Here is a 17,406-nt window from a genome sequence, read left to right on the forward strand (position 1 = left end):
TGCCTAATCACTTTAGGAATTTGCAGTTGGAATGAGAACACTTGTTATTCAGATGATGAACAACGTAACTGCAGTGTTCAACAGGCATTCTGAGAGTTTGCCCTAGAAATCCCCTTCTGTGCAAGTTAAGTCTTGTCGAACAACAGGAAAAGATTGTTATAAAAACAATGGAGATTACAAGACAAACAATTTCAATTTTTCATTAATTTTAATGAGTGCATTTTTTTCCCCCATCACCATTTAACAAGAACAAGAAAGTATCTTGACTGGTTGACTGAACAGTTATTCCAAAAGTAAAGTACTCCCATTCCTTCACAAGACCCTAGAACAATTCCGTAAGCAGCATAAAACAGATATGCACATTTTTTTCATAAATAGAATTTGGAATTCAATCATTTTTGTGGTTATAGGAACAAGATTCATCGCTTAATTTGACATCTGCCTTTGGAAGATTTCAGGACCGAAGAAAAAAACTTTCTTTATAATTTTACAAGTTGAGATCTGCACCAGTAAATTCACAATACTGTGGACCTGAACATATCCCACATAATTTACTCTTTATGTACTGCAGACACTAACCACAAAGTTATGTGATATTTTGCTGTAGCTAGAGAGCTCGCCATGTTTTATCTTTTTGATAACATTTATAAAACACATTTAGTATACAAAAATTGTCACTTCTTTTTTCAAACTTCTGGAACCAGAGATTTAACTCTGGCATTTCATTTCCAAAGACAATTAACATTCCTGGAAGGAACCTAATAAGGTTCAAACCAGGATGAACATAAAAGCTGCCCAAAACAATTTACAAAACATGAAAATCAAAGCGTATTATACTCCAGGCAGCATATAATATGGTATATATGAGCAGTAAACGAAAGAAGATTTCAGTATTGCTAACATCATAGGCCAGGAGCCCAAGTACAGCAGCCCTGGGCAACTCAAGGGGAATTTTTGGCAACAACTTTGTGCATTCTGACAATGTATAGGGTCCAATCAGAAACATACAGAATTAGTTCCTCTAGAACATAAAATACAAAATATTTATAAAGTCTATGAAGAACGTTACAAATTATCGTAGCTGATTTGAAATCGATTCAGAGTCTGCTGAACAACAGAGGGGTTTGAGCACAGGAGTAAACTGATCAATCCAGGCCAGGACACTGACCCTCCTCTCTGACTGTTTGCCCCTGGACTTTGTTAAGATAGACGAAGGCTGCAGCAGGGAGAGAGGAGAAACTCAGGACATTCACGCCCTCAGAACACGACATTTACAGTGCTGTAGGCCTTGATATCCTTGAAGAGGTTGCACTTAAAGTTGGCCACCAGCACCATCTTGCCCATTTTGAATGGCTCGAATGAGATCTGTGCTCTCATCACTGTTTTTGGACCGATATTGGCCACCCTGAAATGACAGACAAGCGCGAGTCAGCAGGGACAACTCTACCCACACACACATACAAGGCACAAAACAGAGTTCACTCGAAGTCAGATGAGTCAGGAGCCAACTGCCATGACATGACAGGTGTCAGTTCTAGTTCCCTGGAGCTAACAAGAGCACCTTTCACAATTCATTTTTAAGGTGAAGAGTCTTCACGGAAACTAAAACAACTGCAGGTAATGAGCCTGGAATGAACTGCGCCCTAGGGAGAAGTTGCATGCAAGACAATCTAGAGACAGGGTTTTTTCAGACAACACATTCAAATCTTTCAAAGAAATAGAAGAATTACTCAGATACGAACAGGCCACTCCACAAAAAGTGCAGGTGTGACCAAACATGTCTGAGATGCTGACAATATTCCAATTAACACCAAAATTGACAACTCTTCCTCCTACAGAAGTTTCAAATATCAGGGGTGTCCAATCCTGGCTATGGGGACCCCCACATGTCTGCTGGTTCTGATTGCTGCTGAGCTCTTTACTTCAAGCAATGCTTGGCTGAACCAACCAGTTGCTTAGTTGGAACGTCTTCAAGTTTCTTTTCTTCTAACATTACTTATGAAATGCAATAAAGACCATTGAAACTCTTCTATGGCCTCCGGTTTCCATGGCCCATAGTTCTAATATGGCTCCCAAAGGTCAGAGGATGTTGTATAACGTAATTGTGTTCTTCAAGAGTTACAGTTACTGTAACACACTTTCTCAGCTTTTATTTTCCAAATACCTGAGTGGATCCCAGTGTTGCAGAGACTGGAGGGGAGACAACCATGGGACTTGGGGACCCCCAGAGGTTTCTTTCCTCCCACTGGGTTGTTTTTTTTGTTGACCTCTCCACTGTGTCTACATGATCCACTGCAGTTTTATTGTCAACTGCACTACAGACCTGTGGCGAAGTGTTGTGAAGGGAGGTAGAGGAAATAATAGAGGAAATAAATTGACCGATTGACCGATTGGCCGCTTGGCCGCTTGGCCTTACCGTGACACACGGGGGCTTCTCAGCAGCCCAGGTCCTGTCAAGGTGAGTACACAGTCTGTGAGAGGCTCGTCCAGTGGGTTCTCCATCACCACCTCAGCCTCCATGTCGGCAAACAGGAAAGGCATTCCAAACACCTGGAAGGAAAAATGACACATGAACTTAATAAGCAGTCTTTCCTTTTCAGTTTTATATTTTTAATTTAGAAAGAAATTTGTGCTCTGTAAAGTGTGCACTACATTACAGTGTGAACAGTTTACACAGGGAGGAAGTTATACCCTGTAGCTGGACTGATGTGTTGAGTATTAGTTTGGCCACAAGTCAAGTTAACTAGATTCATTAACTAACATTAATTAGGTTCTCTAGAAATTTTAAAGGCATCCTTAGACAGGACAGGGTCATCATGAATGTCACCGTCTCTTTATAGACGGTGATTATTAGCATTTGATAAAACTTCAGTTGGTGGTAAATTGCTGTTTGATACAATATTTGTTAAAAATATTTGAACAGCTCAGTCTAAAGTGTTGCCATTAGTTCTGAGCACCAGTGGAGTCTGAGGAGCTAACTAAATGCCACACTGTTCAGTTCCTCATGGTACAATACAGAAGCAATTTGAGCTCGGAGGTGGGGGCAGAGTTTCTGAAAGGAGCTGTGGTTTCTGGGACTGACCAGTCTTGCCAAGACCCAGTGAAGACCCAGGACCGGGCCAGTAGCAGCTCCCTGGCTCATTGACTTACCTGCAGGCTGAGGGCTGGGCTCGACAGGATCACGTTCTTGGAGGTGTGGAACCCTTTGCTGCTCCAGGGTGGCTTGGTCAGGGCCTCCACCCTCATGGTCTTGCTCTCCAGTACGTGATCTTTGTACTTGGAGTAGGGGATCAGGATTGAAATCTTTACCTCTGCGAGAGCAAAGGCAGAAATCAAATCAGCATCTCCCCTCCTCCTGCTGTTTCAGGGTCTTTTCATGCTAGTTAATGTTCACAGCTCCCAAAACAACTTCCAGGAGCTGGAACATGTGGACTTGAAAGCACCACGAGTATGGACAGCGGTGGTGGAAATTCTCGGTTCTGAGAGAGAGAGACCGTTCTCAAAGACTTGAGCTTCGGGTCAGCTTTCTTTCCGAAAGAATATATGCACCACGCGTGAGGAATTTTCAGTACGTCATTATGCCAAATGCCTTTTAATTCCATGATGCTCTGAAGCTGAAACTATTTGAAATGACTCTTCATTTTTGTAAAGCCTGTGTGCAGTGATAGTTTAATTTAATTAATTTCTAGGGAGTTTAATGTTCTGCTACCCCAGTCTGATGTCTCACGTGCGCAACTAATGCCTTCTGTCAAGTTAAAAGTCAAGGTTAATTCCGTGCTGACAACTCAAATGAAAATCTATGTTATAATTAAGTTAAAGTTATGGGATGCCCTACCACACCCTCACTGCAAACGTTCCCTCGGAATATGGAGTTTATAACAGGACTGATCCTAATCTGGCTCACTTCCACTCGCCTCGTATATAAGTCTCGTGCCCAGGACTTCCCTTCACGCATCTCTATCTCTCCCAAACCTTCAACCCCCTCCCCCCCCATCTCCACTCCTGCAGCAGCTCCCTGGCTCATTCCTCGCGATAGTGAGGAGGGGGGCAGCCTCATTCTCTCAGATAGGCGGCCATTCCCTCAGCCAGGCGGGTCTTTTTACAACGTAGTTCATCCCTCTGTCACATTCATTAGGATCTAACTGAACTACAGGACTGTGGAATATCGGATATAAGCAGTAGATTCCTGTTGAGTTGTGCATCGCCAGACGGAACCCTACACCATGTGATCACCTTTCTGTGGCTGCACCTCCACGTCCCTGTTCTCGCTCCAGAAGTCCTCCGCACAAACCCCATTGTAGCACATGGAGTCGGCGTTGATGTTGACCGTCATCTTCCGGGTGACCGTGCTGTTGCTGTGCACGATCAGCCTGAGGCTGATGTTCTGCCCCCTGACGGGGGCGCTCTGCTCCTCGATCTTGAGAGTGATCTCCGGCTGCTCTGGGGCAGTGGGTGGTCGCACCCCTCCGGTGACATGGCCTTTACTCACTGCCAGTGTGTAGACCTCCCTCTCCTTGGCGCTGCCTGTATAGATATGCTGGCATTTCACACCTTTGCACATTCAATTACCCTTCTTAATAAATTTCTCCAGATAATGTAAGTCATTAAATTTAAGTTAACTTTAAAATAAAGTTAACTATTTAGGGATAGCAACGCATAGTAAGATCCTGTGTATCACCAGATCAAGCAAGCAGAATTGTCAGAATATGAATACTGACATTTAAAAATACTCTAGACTCAGAAGACTTAGATGTACCCATTAATTCATTACTGCTTTTCTTCAATATGTTTTTAGCTTGATACAGTATATTACTTTAATAGAAATTAGAACTTAACTTTAATCAAAACTGTTAAAGACTAGTAACGCCCACCACAGCGTCAGCATACCTTCTGGGTATTTGTAGCTGCTGGTGATGTCCGTTCGCGCGTCACTGCCCACGGCCTTGGTGCTGATATTCTTGCCCACGGATTGAGTGTCAGTTCTCATTTTCGTCTTGGTTCCATCAGATTCCACGTACCAGACCACGATGTCTGCGTTGACCTCGGCGAACACGAAGGGCACGTCGTATTTGTGCTCCGTGTGCCCCTCCAGGATGGCCTTCACTGGGGCCGGACCGCAGCAGAACGCTCCTGGGACAAGGAGGAGACACCTGGGTCTTCAGCTGGACAGAACATTTCGTCTACAAGTCGTGCAACTACTGGCCGTTAGCTGTACCTTCACTCCTCTCCTGAGGCGTCGGGTCCAAAACCTGCCAGCCACCGAAGTCTCCCTGGAGATCAGGGCGGCGCATCCACGACTCCACCCAGACGTGGAAGTTCCTGCAGAACCACAGCTGTTAAATTACAAACCCTCTCTCTCTGGACATCGCTCTCATGCCTTGAGAGTGGAACTGCGCTTCTCGCTGGAGAACAGCCCCATGACTTTCACTGATACACTGGAGAATAAACAGAGAGCAGAGGGAGCAAAAGGGCTTCAGACTGCATTCAGCACCTGCTGATCTGGTTGACCCTCTCCTTGCCACAGGCAGACAAAGGCAGAAGAAAGGAAGGGGCATCCTCTCTCTGGACGCAGTGCAGAAATGTCCTTTCAGAGACTGCGACACTCACCAGACAGACTCATTTTGCTTTTTGGCGTTGCCGCGGTACATATCGATGGTCAGGTTCCCATCCGAGTCGTGGGCAGAATCGAAGTTGCTGACCACTCGAGTTGGGATTCCCAAGCACCTCATCACTGTGATGGAGAGAGAAGAAGCCACACTGAAGAAGACAGGGGTGTGGCAAACAGATCTTGAAGCTTTGTTCAAGTTTAAGCAAGATGTTTGTAGTCCAGGATAACTCAGATTAGCAGGAGTCGCACAGTTTATAAATCAGTGTGACACACTATGGGCCGTAGTGTGTCTACGGTCCATAGTGATTTGCATGCCTTTATGCCTGCATGAGGTCTGCAGCGCTCAGACGAGCCCTCAGGGCAGCAGGTCACCTGTGCACATGACGGCAGCGAAGACCCAGCACTGGCCATACTTCACCGGCTGCCCTCCGGACTTGTGCCACTTCCTCAGGATCGACACGCTGTCACTCCAGCTCATGGGGGAAACCCCACCTTCAAAGTTATCGGTCCACCTGCCCATCAGCACCCCATTGTCATCGTTGCTGTTGACCTGGGACAAAGCAACGCGAGAGCTTAGGAAAAGCCAGCAAGAAGAATTAACACTGGAGACCTGCAATCAGTTTCTTGGACTCGCTGGCAATGCAACATGACTTATTCAGTAATGCCGAGCTGAAGCTGTGCTAAAAATGGGTTCAACCTGAAATAACGAGGGCAGCAAAACCAATAGCTGCATTAGCTATTGAGAGGGTGACCAAGGTACAGAAGGCCAAAGTCACTCATGATGTACTCCTGTCTCTCATCCTCCTTGGGCAGGTAGATTTCTACCAGATCTGCATACTCTAATTGCTTGGTTCTTGTGCTTCAGAAGGCCTGGGGTGAATACCTGTGCACATGGTGTTCATAAACATGTCAGTGTTATTGCCTTATACTTTAGGCAGACAGGAAAGGGTTAAAGCTCAAGAACCATGTGAGGCTGCACACACACCATGGCACTGACGATCCTGCCGACGTAGGTGGGGTTGCAGCGCGCAGAGCAGTCCTCCCCAGGGTCTCTCTTGAATTTGGGACTGGCATTCAGCATCCACAGACAGATCTCCATGACGTCCTCCTCAAACTAAAGAGACGCTCCTCGTTAACCCAGGGCAGAGCAGCAATGAGGCAACAAGAGATGCAGAACACAGACCGGTACGGGGGCTATAGACACGGCCAGATGCAAACACAGCCCCTACCCCCACACACTGTTCCCATGGGCACCAGTGAACAGAGCTCTGCCTCATCACAACACCTCCTGGCCCCACTCATCCCAGAACTGTGCTGGGGCTCAGCAGGTATCGGATATACCTCCGAGGTGCAATTCTAGAGGTGTGCCTGGGAATTACCGTGAAGAGCATTTGTTTACCTGCCCAAAGTTCCAGGGTAGGCCTTCAATGTTGTCATATGATCCCCGGTACAGAAGGCCAAAGTTGCTCATGACGTACTCCTGTCTCTCATCCTCCTTGGGCAGGTAGACCCAGTCCTCTGGAAAAGGGGAGACACAGCAGTGTGAGGGGGTGTGAGGAGGGAGACACAGCAGTGTGAGGAGGAAGAGGAGACACAGCAGTGTGAGGGAGTGTGAGGAGGGAGACACAGCAGTGTGAGGAGGAAGAGGAGACACAGCAGTGTGAGGGAGTGTGAGGAGGAGGAGACACAGCAGTGTGAGGAGGAAGAGGAGACACAGCAGTGTGAGGGAGTGTGAGGAGGGAGACACAGCAGTGTGAGGGAGTGTGAGGAGGGAGACACAGCAGTGTGAGGAGAAAGAGGAGACACAGCAGTGTGAGGGAGTGTGAGGAGGAAGAGGAGACACAGCAGTGTGAGGAGAAAGAGGAGACACAGCAGTGTGAGGAGGAAGAGGAGACACAGCAGTGTGAGGGTGGAGGAGACAGCAGTGTGAACAACTGCACTAGCTTCCACTCCAAGATTTACCACAGGCAACAGGTCAATTCACACATTAAATGGCAGCATTAACTTCAGCCTCTAGCTTTAAAATCAGTAAAATAATAAAAGAGTCTAATCGCTGATACACTATCATAAGCCATAGACCATATGTAACCGTGCAAGTTATTTTCTATGCCTTTAGATGTTCAATGTATTTATTGAGTGCAAGAAGCACACACCAATTTTCAGTTGGTTTCTGCTCCTGTGCAAAACATCAGTTTTCTTTTGCCTACCAAAATGCAGCTCTAAATGCAAAACAAAGGATATTATCCATTCCTCAATTTCTACTTTGAAGGTTTGGAAAGATCATTTTTTTCCTGCTTAACTCATTTTGTGGCATTGACACACCTGTGTCAAAGAGAAAGGAAAGTCTAACTAAGATTAGGGGGCGCTGTAGCACCACTCTCTCTCAGTCTTACCTGAGCACCAGGGGTTAAACAGCACAATGAGGTTCCCTATGGTGTAGTTCTGGACAGGGGTGGTGCCAGTCTGTAAGGACAGGGAGTATTTTCCAATACTGGCATCAGGAGGGCTGGTGATCTTCAGGGTCACAGTGTTCTGAGATGTCTTCTGGATGGTGGCGCCCCACGACTTACTCTTCACCACGCTGGGCACCCCGAACACTGACCTCGTCCCTGCAGAGTCAGAGGCCTTGGGGCCTGGAACACAGAGACACTGGATTAGAGCCGCCCACTGCTGTGGACTTAAAATACTGTTTGCATGGGCCTGGCAGACACTGTGAAACCAGTGGGTGCTAAATCTCTCACACCGAGCTGGGTGATCAATGTTGTTACATGAGTGTTGCCGATGCCTGATAATTATGTGTTGGAGCTGCTGTATGACCTGAGTATTTTTAATTTTAGAATGACATATAGGGACCTGAATGTGCTGAAGCAGTGTAATGCACACAGACACAAGAATACAGTAAGTTGGGTGACTGGTGTTTGTTTATTTGGCAGTCTTAAGCCACTTCATATTAACACGCCTAATTTACTTACTGAAGCCGATTACGTTTACAAATCGATCCATCTCCACACAGCTACACAGCACTAGCTTTTCAGCCTTTTGGATGCTACATGGGCTGTATACGCCATGACAAGAGGTATGCTTTTCCATGTCAAGCATGACTGATTTGGTTTTTTTTTTGCCTGGGTGCTCTTCAGCAGAAGAGTAGGTAAAAACATTAAGGGACTCGGTGTTGTCCAGCTGCTGGGATATAGGTAGCAGCGCTCGTACCTGTTTCCACAGTGAGCTGCAGGGTGTCCGCCCCCTGCCGAAATTCCCTGTTAAAGGACACGGAGAGGAGGAAGTCCTGCCCTCGTCTCACTATGAGCCTGTCCTTGGAGAACCTGTTGGTGTGGTGAGCGCTGTTGTTCACATTGCAGTGGAAGTCCTTCTCAGTCACAGCTGCGGGGAAAAACCGGGAGCCCAGAGGGAATAAAACAGCTAGAGTCTTAGTGTCACGCTTGATGGACAAGCTGGGGTCTGCGAAAAGACAATTTCCTAATACAAGAAATTGTATATGGCCAATAAAGTGATATCTTTTATCTCTAGACCTGGGCTCAGCTCTCTGAGCAGGCAGGAGACCTGGTGTCCCGTGGCACATTGCCAGCGTCCTGTCTCAACCCCGCAGGCTCATGTGTCCCTATGTGCTGCGTTAGCCAGCCTGCACCCTGTGCCTTCCAACACCCAGCAAGACCTCAAGACTTCCAGCCACCTCCAGACCTAATCAGCCCATTGCACTGGCTGCTACAGCATCAGGTAACGACGCTTAAACTGTCGGTAACGAAACTGTCTTGCAATGGTTTCAATCCAATATTTCATTGATGACTCACCCAGAGCCATGGTGCACAAGCTCGTAGTCTTTCTAGTCTTCCTCCAGAGTCGACCTCAACAATCAGCTGTTTCGTTCAGCAGCAAGATGCTTCTCTGAGTGTGTGCGGTTCTATTTATATATGGGGCTGGGATGTCAGCAACCAAGAAAGGCTATTGTGAAACTTAACGTATGCCTCTTCACTTTCAGTCCGATGAAGAAGATATGCTGGTGTTGTGGTAATCATGTAGTATGAAGCAGACTGTGATGGGTTGGGGTGTGTCAAGGAAATTTTAAGATCAACTAAAAAACACACCCCAGTGACCCACATAAGAAAAAATAAAAGTTAAATAATGAAGGGGCAATTGTTTCAGCAACATTTTATGCTGGAGTTCTTCCTCTGCAGGTGAAAGACTTGTGATGCCTCTTTCGTCTGTTCCCCACACTTGGGCTTCTCTTTAAATGACTGCTAAGGAGGTCTTCCCTGGCTGCAGGAGGCTGTGGCCGAGCTGTGACTCAGCCCTGCTGGGGTGCTGGAGACAGGCGTTCTAGCTCAGCACCCCACTGTCCTCATGTTCAGAGAAAGTCAGAAATGCTGCTGGTCTGCTAAAGCTCCCTGCTGGCCAGGTCCAGAGTCCTTTCATTTTTGGCAATGTACCCAAATATAATAATAACTATAAAATATAGTATAAACACTATAAAATTAAAAATAACCATTCTCCATGGCAGACTCAGCCTCCCCCCTCCCCCTCGGGGTGCTATCTCTGTTTCCCCGCGGGCCAGGCGCGGTGCTGTAGATGGGGCCGGCGCAGGTTTTGGTGCGACTTGCCTGCCGAAGAGGATGGTAGCCTAGCTCTGAGGAAGAGCTTGTTAAAAGACCCCGAAAAGACCCGACGTTTCAGCTGTTGAGTCTTCAGATGTGAAGACGAGAGAGGAACGTTACAGGGACATATGGCAGAGGAGAACAATAAACAATGAACAGAGAATGTTCCTCTATTTTTGAGTTGACAGATAAAACCGTGTCATTTTCATGCAACATGAAATTTCATCACAAGTTGCATGATTTCCCCGCAGGGGATTCAGAAGAAATGGTCAAAGACACTTTCCAAACAGCAGAGCCTCTGAGCCATGACCCCTGGGGTGAGATTGTGGCTTAGATAGGATAGATAACTGAGAACTGTAAGTTTCCTTCCAAGAGGGAAAGAAGAAAGCCTACGAGGTCTTGAGGCCTGGGGCCGTGCAGCTGTGGCGCAGGTGGGACTGTCTCGGGAACGAGTGGATCCTGTGGAGGGGCGGGAGAGAGGGGGGTGGTGGAGGATTATTGTGTTGATGGTGTAACAGCTCCTTCCCTTCCACTTAATGTGTTGAAATCCAAAACCATGATCATTGATTATAGAAAAGCCACCACCTGCTGCAAAACCAGCAGTCACTGCAGGAGCAAGAATACGAATTGTTCACTGCTAGAAATATCCATATTAATTTGTAATAACAGTTACGAATATTGTTGATTACAAGCTTACATTTGAGAAAAACACAGACGTAAGAAGAGCCAACAGAGACTGTTCTTCCTAAGAGAACTGTTCCTTTAATGTGTGGGTGTGGTACAATGACGACTTTATTCTACAGAAAGTTGAATCTGTCCTGACATTCACTGCAGTAGCCTACACAACTAAAACACAGGATAGTGAAGACAGCCAGCAAACTTACTGTGTACAAGTGATAAAGTTAATTAGGTAGTTTTTTCTGTCTTTCTTTGCAGCTGTATTGGAAGTGAGTTACTTTCAAGTTTCCCTTTTTGAATTGTGCTCCAGATTGTAAGAAGGTTTGTAATTAAATGCTGTAGATCATTTGCTCTGTTTTACTTTTGTTTTCATTTACGCAAATTGATACTTTTGCATTATTATTTGTAACAGGAAATTTAAAACTGACACATTAGCATTCTGGTTACCTTGAAGTGGAACCTGTGTTGACAACAAATCAACCAGTATGATTCAGGGTATTTGTCCTGTTTCACATGGGCTGCCACAGATGCCCCAGTGATTCCCTGCTGCCCCTGATGCAGCCTCAGTCCCTGGAGATTGTTATAAACCTGCAATGTTTATTTTTGATTCTTGACAAGACAGTGAAATAATTTTAGAGTAGTATAGAGAACCAACTGTACAAAGATGTGGGGAAGTGGAATGTGTTGCTCGTCATGCTACTCCTCCCTGCAAAATGCTACAGCTGTCATATGGTGTAGATTGTTTTAGTAAAGAGCTTTGCAGAAAAGGGTATGTGAGATAACCAGTAGGTGACAAAACATCTCCAGCGCTCTTAGTGTGTTGAAGCTCAGCGTGTAGAATCAGGTTGGTCCAATCGAGACCTGTGTGAGCAGTGCGGACTGAACTGAAGCTGCAGTGTCCCTCTCTCGGGCTCAACTGACTTCAGGATAGTGTCGTATCAGTTCTGGGGTCTCAGCTGCTCTGTGCATGTTTTGGGCAGCTGTGGGTCTTTCCCTGTCCGTCCCTGTGGTTGCAGGAGCTCTGTTGCCCTCAAGGTATGTTAAACTGTCAGAGCTCACAGGTTGTTTCTCTACATTGTAAATGACCTTAGGTGTTAATGTCATCTTCAACTGTAGTGTGTGTGCCTCTGAGAGTGCAGTCACTGCTGTCTCTGCGCTGTGTGTGTCTGAAAGGCCACTGGGCTGTGTGCTCTGAGCTCTGTGTGTCTGACAGGCCACTGGGCTGTGTGCTCTGAGCTCTGTGTGTCTGACAGGCCACTGGGCTGTGTGCTCTGGGCTGTGTGTGTCTGACAGGCCACTGGGCTGTGTGCTCTGGGCTGTGTGTGTCTGACAGGCCACTGGGCTGTGTGCTCTGGGCTGTGTGTGTCTGACAGGCCACTGGGCTGTGTATGTCTGACAGGCCACTCGGCTGTGTGCTCTGGGCTGTGTGTGTCTGACAGACCACTGGGCTGTGTATGTCTGACAGGCCCTGGGCTGTGTGCTCTGGGCTGTGAGTGCCTGACAGGCCACTGGGCTGTGTGTGTCTGACAGGCCCTGGGCTGTGTGCTCTGGGCTGTGTGTGTCTGACAGACCACTCGGCTGTGTGCTCTGCTCAAGCAGCTGCAGTAATGGCTTTTCCCTTGGCCCTGGAGAGGGCTGCGCTCCGAGGGGCCCCCAGCCCAGTGCCCTGGAACTCTCCCTTCTTCAGCAGGCTGGCCATGTAGACCTGGGCCTGGGGGCCACGCCGCCATGGCTTCAGCTGCGAGTCAAAGCGCTGGTGGGCAAACAGCTGTTCTTCATCCAGATGTGGCCTGATGTGCACCCCAGCTGCTCGCTGCTGCCACTGGAATAGGCAGAGCTGGCGCACGCTCCTCTTCTGCCCCAGCAGAGTGGCCAGGCCCAGGGGCGTTAAGCCCTGGCTGTCGGGCTGGCTTGCTGGTGCCCCCCAGCTCAGAAGCAGTTCCACACACTGGGGGTGCCCCTGGCCTGCGGCCACATGCAGAGCCCCCCTCCCCTGCTGTGTCTGCATCTTCACATTGGCTCCTGCATGACACACAGACAGAGTGACACGAGTTAGAGTCTGTTCTTCACCTGCATCTGCAATTCCTTGCATGACTGCTGCACAGGACTTGCATCATAGTTGCATTTACATGATTCCAAGAAAGAAAGAGGGGGGTGATGGAGGATTATTGTGTTGATGGTGTAACAGCTCCTTCCCTTCCACTTAATGTGTTGAAATCCAAAACCATGATCACTGATTATAGAAAAGCCACCAATTGCTGCAAAACCAGCAGTCACTGCAGGAGCAAGAATATGAATTGTTCACTGCTAGAAATATCCATATTAATTTGTAATAACAGTTGCTGATTACAAGCTTACATTTGAGAAAAACACAGACGTAAGAAGAGCCAACAGAGACTGTTCTTCCTAAGAAAACTGTTCCTTTAATGTGTGGGTGTGGTACAATGACGACTTTATTCTACAGAAAGTTGAACCTGTCCTGACATTCACTGCAGTAGCCTGGATTGGGAACCTTAATACACACAATTAAAACACTGAGCAGGATAGTGAAGGCTCATGTTCAACCCAGATTCATGTGCCACAGAACCAAGTTGTTTCAACAGCTATTAAGCTGCTTAACTTGTTCAATTGATGGAATGTTTTACTTTATAAATTTCGATTTTCTTCCTCATCACACAGGTGTGCCTCTTATTTGCTCACGGGTCCCCGCTGTGTGAAATGTATCGTGTCGCGCCTCTTACCTGCCTGCAAAGCAAACCCCCTCTGCGGCAGTGGGAGGAAGGACGCTGGAGCGCGCGCCGGCTCTTACCGTTGTGCAGCAGGAAGCGGACGGCTGGCAGGTGCCCGCGGTGCGCGCTGATGAACAGTGCCGAGAAGGCGCGGCGAGCCTGCCACGCTGTCATCTCGGGGGCAGCCCCACAGTCCCGGGACGCACACAGACTGCTCCCCCTTGGCAAGAGAGACTGGAGCTGCCACACACACACAGAGAACCAGCTTGATCCTCAGGACGCGGAGAAGCAGCAGCTCTCTGGAACCGCGGATCTGGAGTTTTCCAGGATCCGGTTATTTTATCATTGTGAAATCATCCACTTACTGCATTACGCCAGCAAAACGATTACTACTAAACACTACACTTCCTGGCTTTTCTAAGCATTTGGCAGGTGCTTTGCATGCTAAAAGAGCAGTTACAGCCACCATGGCAAAGATTTATTCAAACCAACAAGTTTTGTGAAGAGGCAATATACCCAGTGAATTAACAATGTGTGAAAGGAGCATTGAAACCGACAGTATCAGCAATGCAATGAACGCTATTCAGAACAAGTCTACTTCCAGGAAACAGATCCGTTCTGATGCAGCTGAAAACAAGGTTTAAAATCCAATAAGCATTAAACAGCTAATACACAGAAACTAAGGGGATGTGTATTTAATGCTGATAACAGGAGGCACTTATTTACACAAAGGGTTGTGGGAGCCTGGAACAAGCTACACAGCTGATGTTGAAGCTGATACCTTGGCTGATTTCAATAAACTGCAATTACCTACTTTAAAGTGCGCCCTAAATTGTAAGGCTGTTTTGTAATTAAATGTTAAACATCGGAGCTACAGATTGGTCAATTTCACCAGGTCTGGTGCCCCAGTCAAATCGAGCATCGTCGTGGAAGGCGTCTCTTGTCCAAGGGGGGCACCAAAGTACACTGCTCTCTTCCTGACAAGGGCCCCCCGACACCCCCGGGTGGGGATCTGAGGAAACGGGAGCCAGTTCGAGGAGGAGCGATGAGGGCTGGTGATATCAGCGGAAGGAGTGACCCTACGGCATTCTAACTATGCGCTCCTCCTTGGCTCGGCTCTGACACGCCCCCTCATGCGAGATAATACTCCGCTGACTAGTTTTTGGCTGGTAATGTTTAGGACCTACATGTCTTAAGCCATCTCATACTAACACTTGTTTAATGCTGTTAACAGAAGCATATCATCTCTCATAAAACACTGCCTGCTTTTCAAAATGCCCATAATCACTTTGCATTCATGTTTTGATCAGTTTACCAAGCAATTATAGACGTAAAGGGGCGCATAGTCCCTGATCTACAGTGTCTGCTTCTCGTGTCATTGTGTGTGAAGTGCCTTTTTTTAAAAAAAGCGCAGTCTTCAGGTGCAACATCCATGTTTATATTCAGCAGCAACACATTCAAACTAGGTGGTTGTTGTTGTTTTGTGTTCAGGGCTTTGGACATGGTCTGGCTTGAAAGTGCCCGGGTCAGAGAAGAGCTCTGCAGAAACACGGGTCCTGGGGGTGGACGCGCCTGCTCCCCGACGGCACGAATTACCCTCGGAACGTCCCCAGCTGCAGCAGCCCGCACCAGCTCCGCCCAGCCGCCCTGGCGCCACACCGTCAGGGTGACCGTGCCGCCCGGGACCACGTCGTTGAACCTGAGGGTGGACTCGTCCGGCATGTCGCCTGTCGGGGGAGGGACAGCCCTTAGTCCGGGTGTGACTCGTGCTGCAGTCGGACCGCGACAGAGCGACAGCACTGTAACTGCGACTGCAGCGGTTTCCTGGAAAAAGCGATCTTGTCCGGGGTCCTGTGCCTTTGCTCGTGTGCATGGGCTTACAGTCGCCGGCCGTCTTTGGTGCAGACTTGACGGATTTTCACGTTTAGATGTACCAAACGCATATCCCCCTCGTGAGGAGTGAAGTGTACTGCGCTCCTACATACACGAGCTGTATTTAAACGGCCAGCCTCGCAGCGCTGCACGGACGGACATCAGGAGGCGGATGGACTGAGCCCCAGCGCTCGTCCACACCTGGTGTCCTATCTGTTGCCCGCTTGCGACCTTTGAAGAAACGGAGCGCCGTGGTCGACTGTCCCGCCCCGTCTCTTATTAGCAAACCATGCTATTTAAATTCTGTTTCCAAACCCACCCCCCCACGCACCGATGACACGTACTGGTGCACTAATCTGTGCACTTGTCACGAGCCACAGTGCTTCCTAATTACGTGCTTTTGTCCACGAGAGGCCGGGTGAGGCGGCGAGGAGCGCGCAGGATACGTGAAAACGCATTACAGTGCATAACATCATCATCATTATATATATATAACTCGTGAAAATCGAGATTAAAGCACTATGAATAACGTAGAGTGACCAGACATCCTCTTTCTCCCGGACATGTCCTCTTTTTGAAATCTAAAATATCGGTCCGACCGGGAATTATAAAATTCCAAAAACTGTCAGGGATTTTGTGTTGCTCGTTGCTAAGACTGTGTAAACAAACATAGGCCGGCGTGTTTTCGTTCGTTCCACGCATTACCGGTAGAAAAGGGGTTTTGTGTGTGTGTTTGTTTGGCTGTTTCTATGGTCATGACAAATAATGTTTAACTTGTTTCATTATATTTCAAAATGTTTCGTTAAAACTGATAATTTTTGCAACCAATGAGGACTTCTCCTAAGTTATGATGTCTTCATTTTTTCCTCAGATGTTTAGACTTTTGTTGTGTTAAAATGTAAAAAATAAATGGTTTTACATTTTTCCTTGTTTGCCATTATGGAAGAGAAATAGCAACCCTGCAACTGTTTAAAAGTTATCTAAGAAGTTTAATAAAAACTAGAGTTTGAGTTGATTTTAAAGTAATATTCATGGCATGGGTCGAGTGTCGATTATCGCCCCCCCTCTTTTCAAAAAAACAAAATATGGACAGCCTAGAATAACTGTATTGTAATAGTACATCATCTTTAAAGAGGACCCCATGCATAGGAGAAGTTTTCTCATTTGACTTATTCGTGAGACCCTACCTTCGTCCAGGTAGGACAGCCGCTGGAATTCCGTGGGGATTCCTGCCACGAGCTCCAGTGCCGTCTTCAGCTCCTTGACCCGGGTGCCGGCCCGACACTCCGCCACGCTGTACAGCTCCCCCGTGTCCCGCAGCCGGACCCGCAGGCCGAACGGGCCGCCGGCGTGCGAGTCCTTGTCCGGCGTCACGACCGCCGCCGCCTTCGCTGCCCGGCGGGAGTCCCGTCTCGGCGCGGGCTGGCTGGGAGCCGCCATGGCCGTGTGCGGTCCCAAAACAGAGCCAATCCACAAACGCCACTTCGTTATTTGCCCGGCGCTAGCTCCTGCTGCACCTGCAACGCTCGGGGAAGGGGGGGACCGCTGCGGAACCACCCGGTCCGTGTGGCCTGCTGCCCCGTGTTGTGTTTGGGAACACCAAGGTAACGGGGCTTTCGTGTGGTGCGGTTTTCACCAGCGGCGCTCGGGGCTTCACAGAGGCCATTCGACTGAGTGTGACGTAACCCCCACAGCGAGTCTTGACCGGGCGCTCTGCCCCGTTGGACCCCGCCGCGGTGCTAATTAACAAAGCAGCTCTTACCCCTGCGGCACAGGCGGGGTGTATCAGGTCGTCGTGTCCGAGGCTGAAATTATTTTGTTGTTCGTCCGGCACCGCGCGCAAGAAATGCTGCATTACTTTAATTAGACACTTCAGGGGTGGTCCTTTACTGTCCTGTACAGTTGCTTC

At 48.0% G+C, this 17,406-nt stretch overlaps 2 protein-coding genes across 3 annotated transcripts; both read right to left on the reverse strand.

Annotated features, from left to right (window-relative positions):
- Positions 1-189: 189 nt before the first annotated feature.
- LOC107079615 (protein-glutamine gamma-glutamyltransferase 5-like) lies at positions 190-9,516 on the reverse strand. The gene is made up of 13 exons (XM_069179364.1): positions 9,418-9,516; positions 8,819-8,989; positions 8,002-8,241; positions 7,008-7,126; positions 6,594-6,722; positions 5,981-6,158; positions 5,608-5,731; positions 5,216-5,319; positions 4,888-5,130; positions 4,234-4,524; positions 3,151-3,311; positions 2,417-2,550; positions 190-1,405 (listed from the first exon to the last, which is right to left on the reverse strand). Exons 1-13 carry the CDS (start codon positions 9,425-9,427, stop codon positions 1,258-1,260), a joined length of 2,052 nt encoding a protein of 683 aa, XP_069035465.1. The 5' UTR covers positions 9,428-9,516; the 3' UTR covers positions 190-1,257.
- A 1,955-nt stretch (positions 9,517-11,471) lies between these two features.
- LOC107079605 (ankyrin repeat domain-containing protein 60) lies at positions 11,472-17,217 on the reverse strand. Of its 2 annotated transcripts, none has more exons than XM_069179573.1 (4): positions 16,685-17,172; positions 15,222-15,352; positions 13,706-13,865; positions 11,472-12,918 (listed from the first exon to the last, which is right to left on the reverse strand). In XM_069179573.1, the coding sequence occupies exons 1-4, from the start codon at positions 16,935-16,937 to the stop codon at positions 12,488-12,490; spliced, it is 975 nt and encodes a 324-aa protein (XP_069035674.1). In that variant the 5' UTR covers positions 16,938-17,172; the 3' UTR covers positions 11,472-12,487. The 2 variants fall into 2 exon arrangements, with proteins under 2 accessions (XP_069035674.1, XP_069035675.1); XM_069179574.1 differs by having other exon boundaries at positions 12,825-12,918; positions 13,638-13,865; positions 16,685-17,217.
- Between the last annotated feature and the right edge of the window lie 189 nt (positions 17,218-17,406).

The sequence above is a fragment of the Lepisosteus oculatus genome, chromosome 16 (assembly GCF_040954835.1).
Source record: "Lepisosteus oculatus isolate fLepOcu1 chromosome 16, fLepOcu1.hap2, whole genome shotgun sequence".
Taxonomy (NCBI): domain Eukaryota; kingdom Metazoa; phylum Chordata; class Actinopteri; order Semionotiformes; family Lepisosteidae; genus Lepisosteus; species Lepisosteus oculatus.

Bases quoted from the DNA above. Each gene is read 5' to 3' on its own strand.
- LOC107079605 (XM_069179573.1), bottom strand. From the start codon at position 16,937: ATGGCGGCTCCCAGCCAGCCCGCGCCGAGACGGGACTCCCGCCGGGCA. The intron at 15,353-16,684 runs GTAGGGTCTCAC...CTCCCCCGACAG, and splicing joins GCTGTCCTACCTGGACGAAG to GCGACATGCCGGACGAGTCC. The intron at 12,919-13,705 runs GTAAGAGCCGGC...TGTGTCATGCAG, and splicing joins CCGCTTCCTGCTGCACAACG to GAGCCAATGTGAAGATGCAG.
- LOC107079615 (XM_069179364.1), bottom strand. The intron at 7,127-8,001 runs GTAAGACTGAGA...CCCCTTTTCCAG, and splicing joins GTTTAACCCCTGGTGCTCAG to AGGACTGGGTCTACCTGCCC. The intron at 4,525-4,887 runs GTATGCTGACGC...ATATCTATACAG, and splicing joins CAGCTACAAATACCCAGAAG to GCAGCGCCAAGGAGAGGGAG.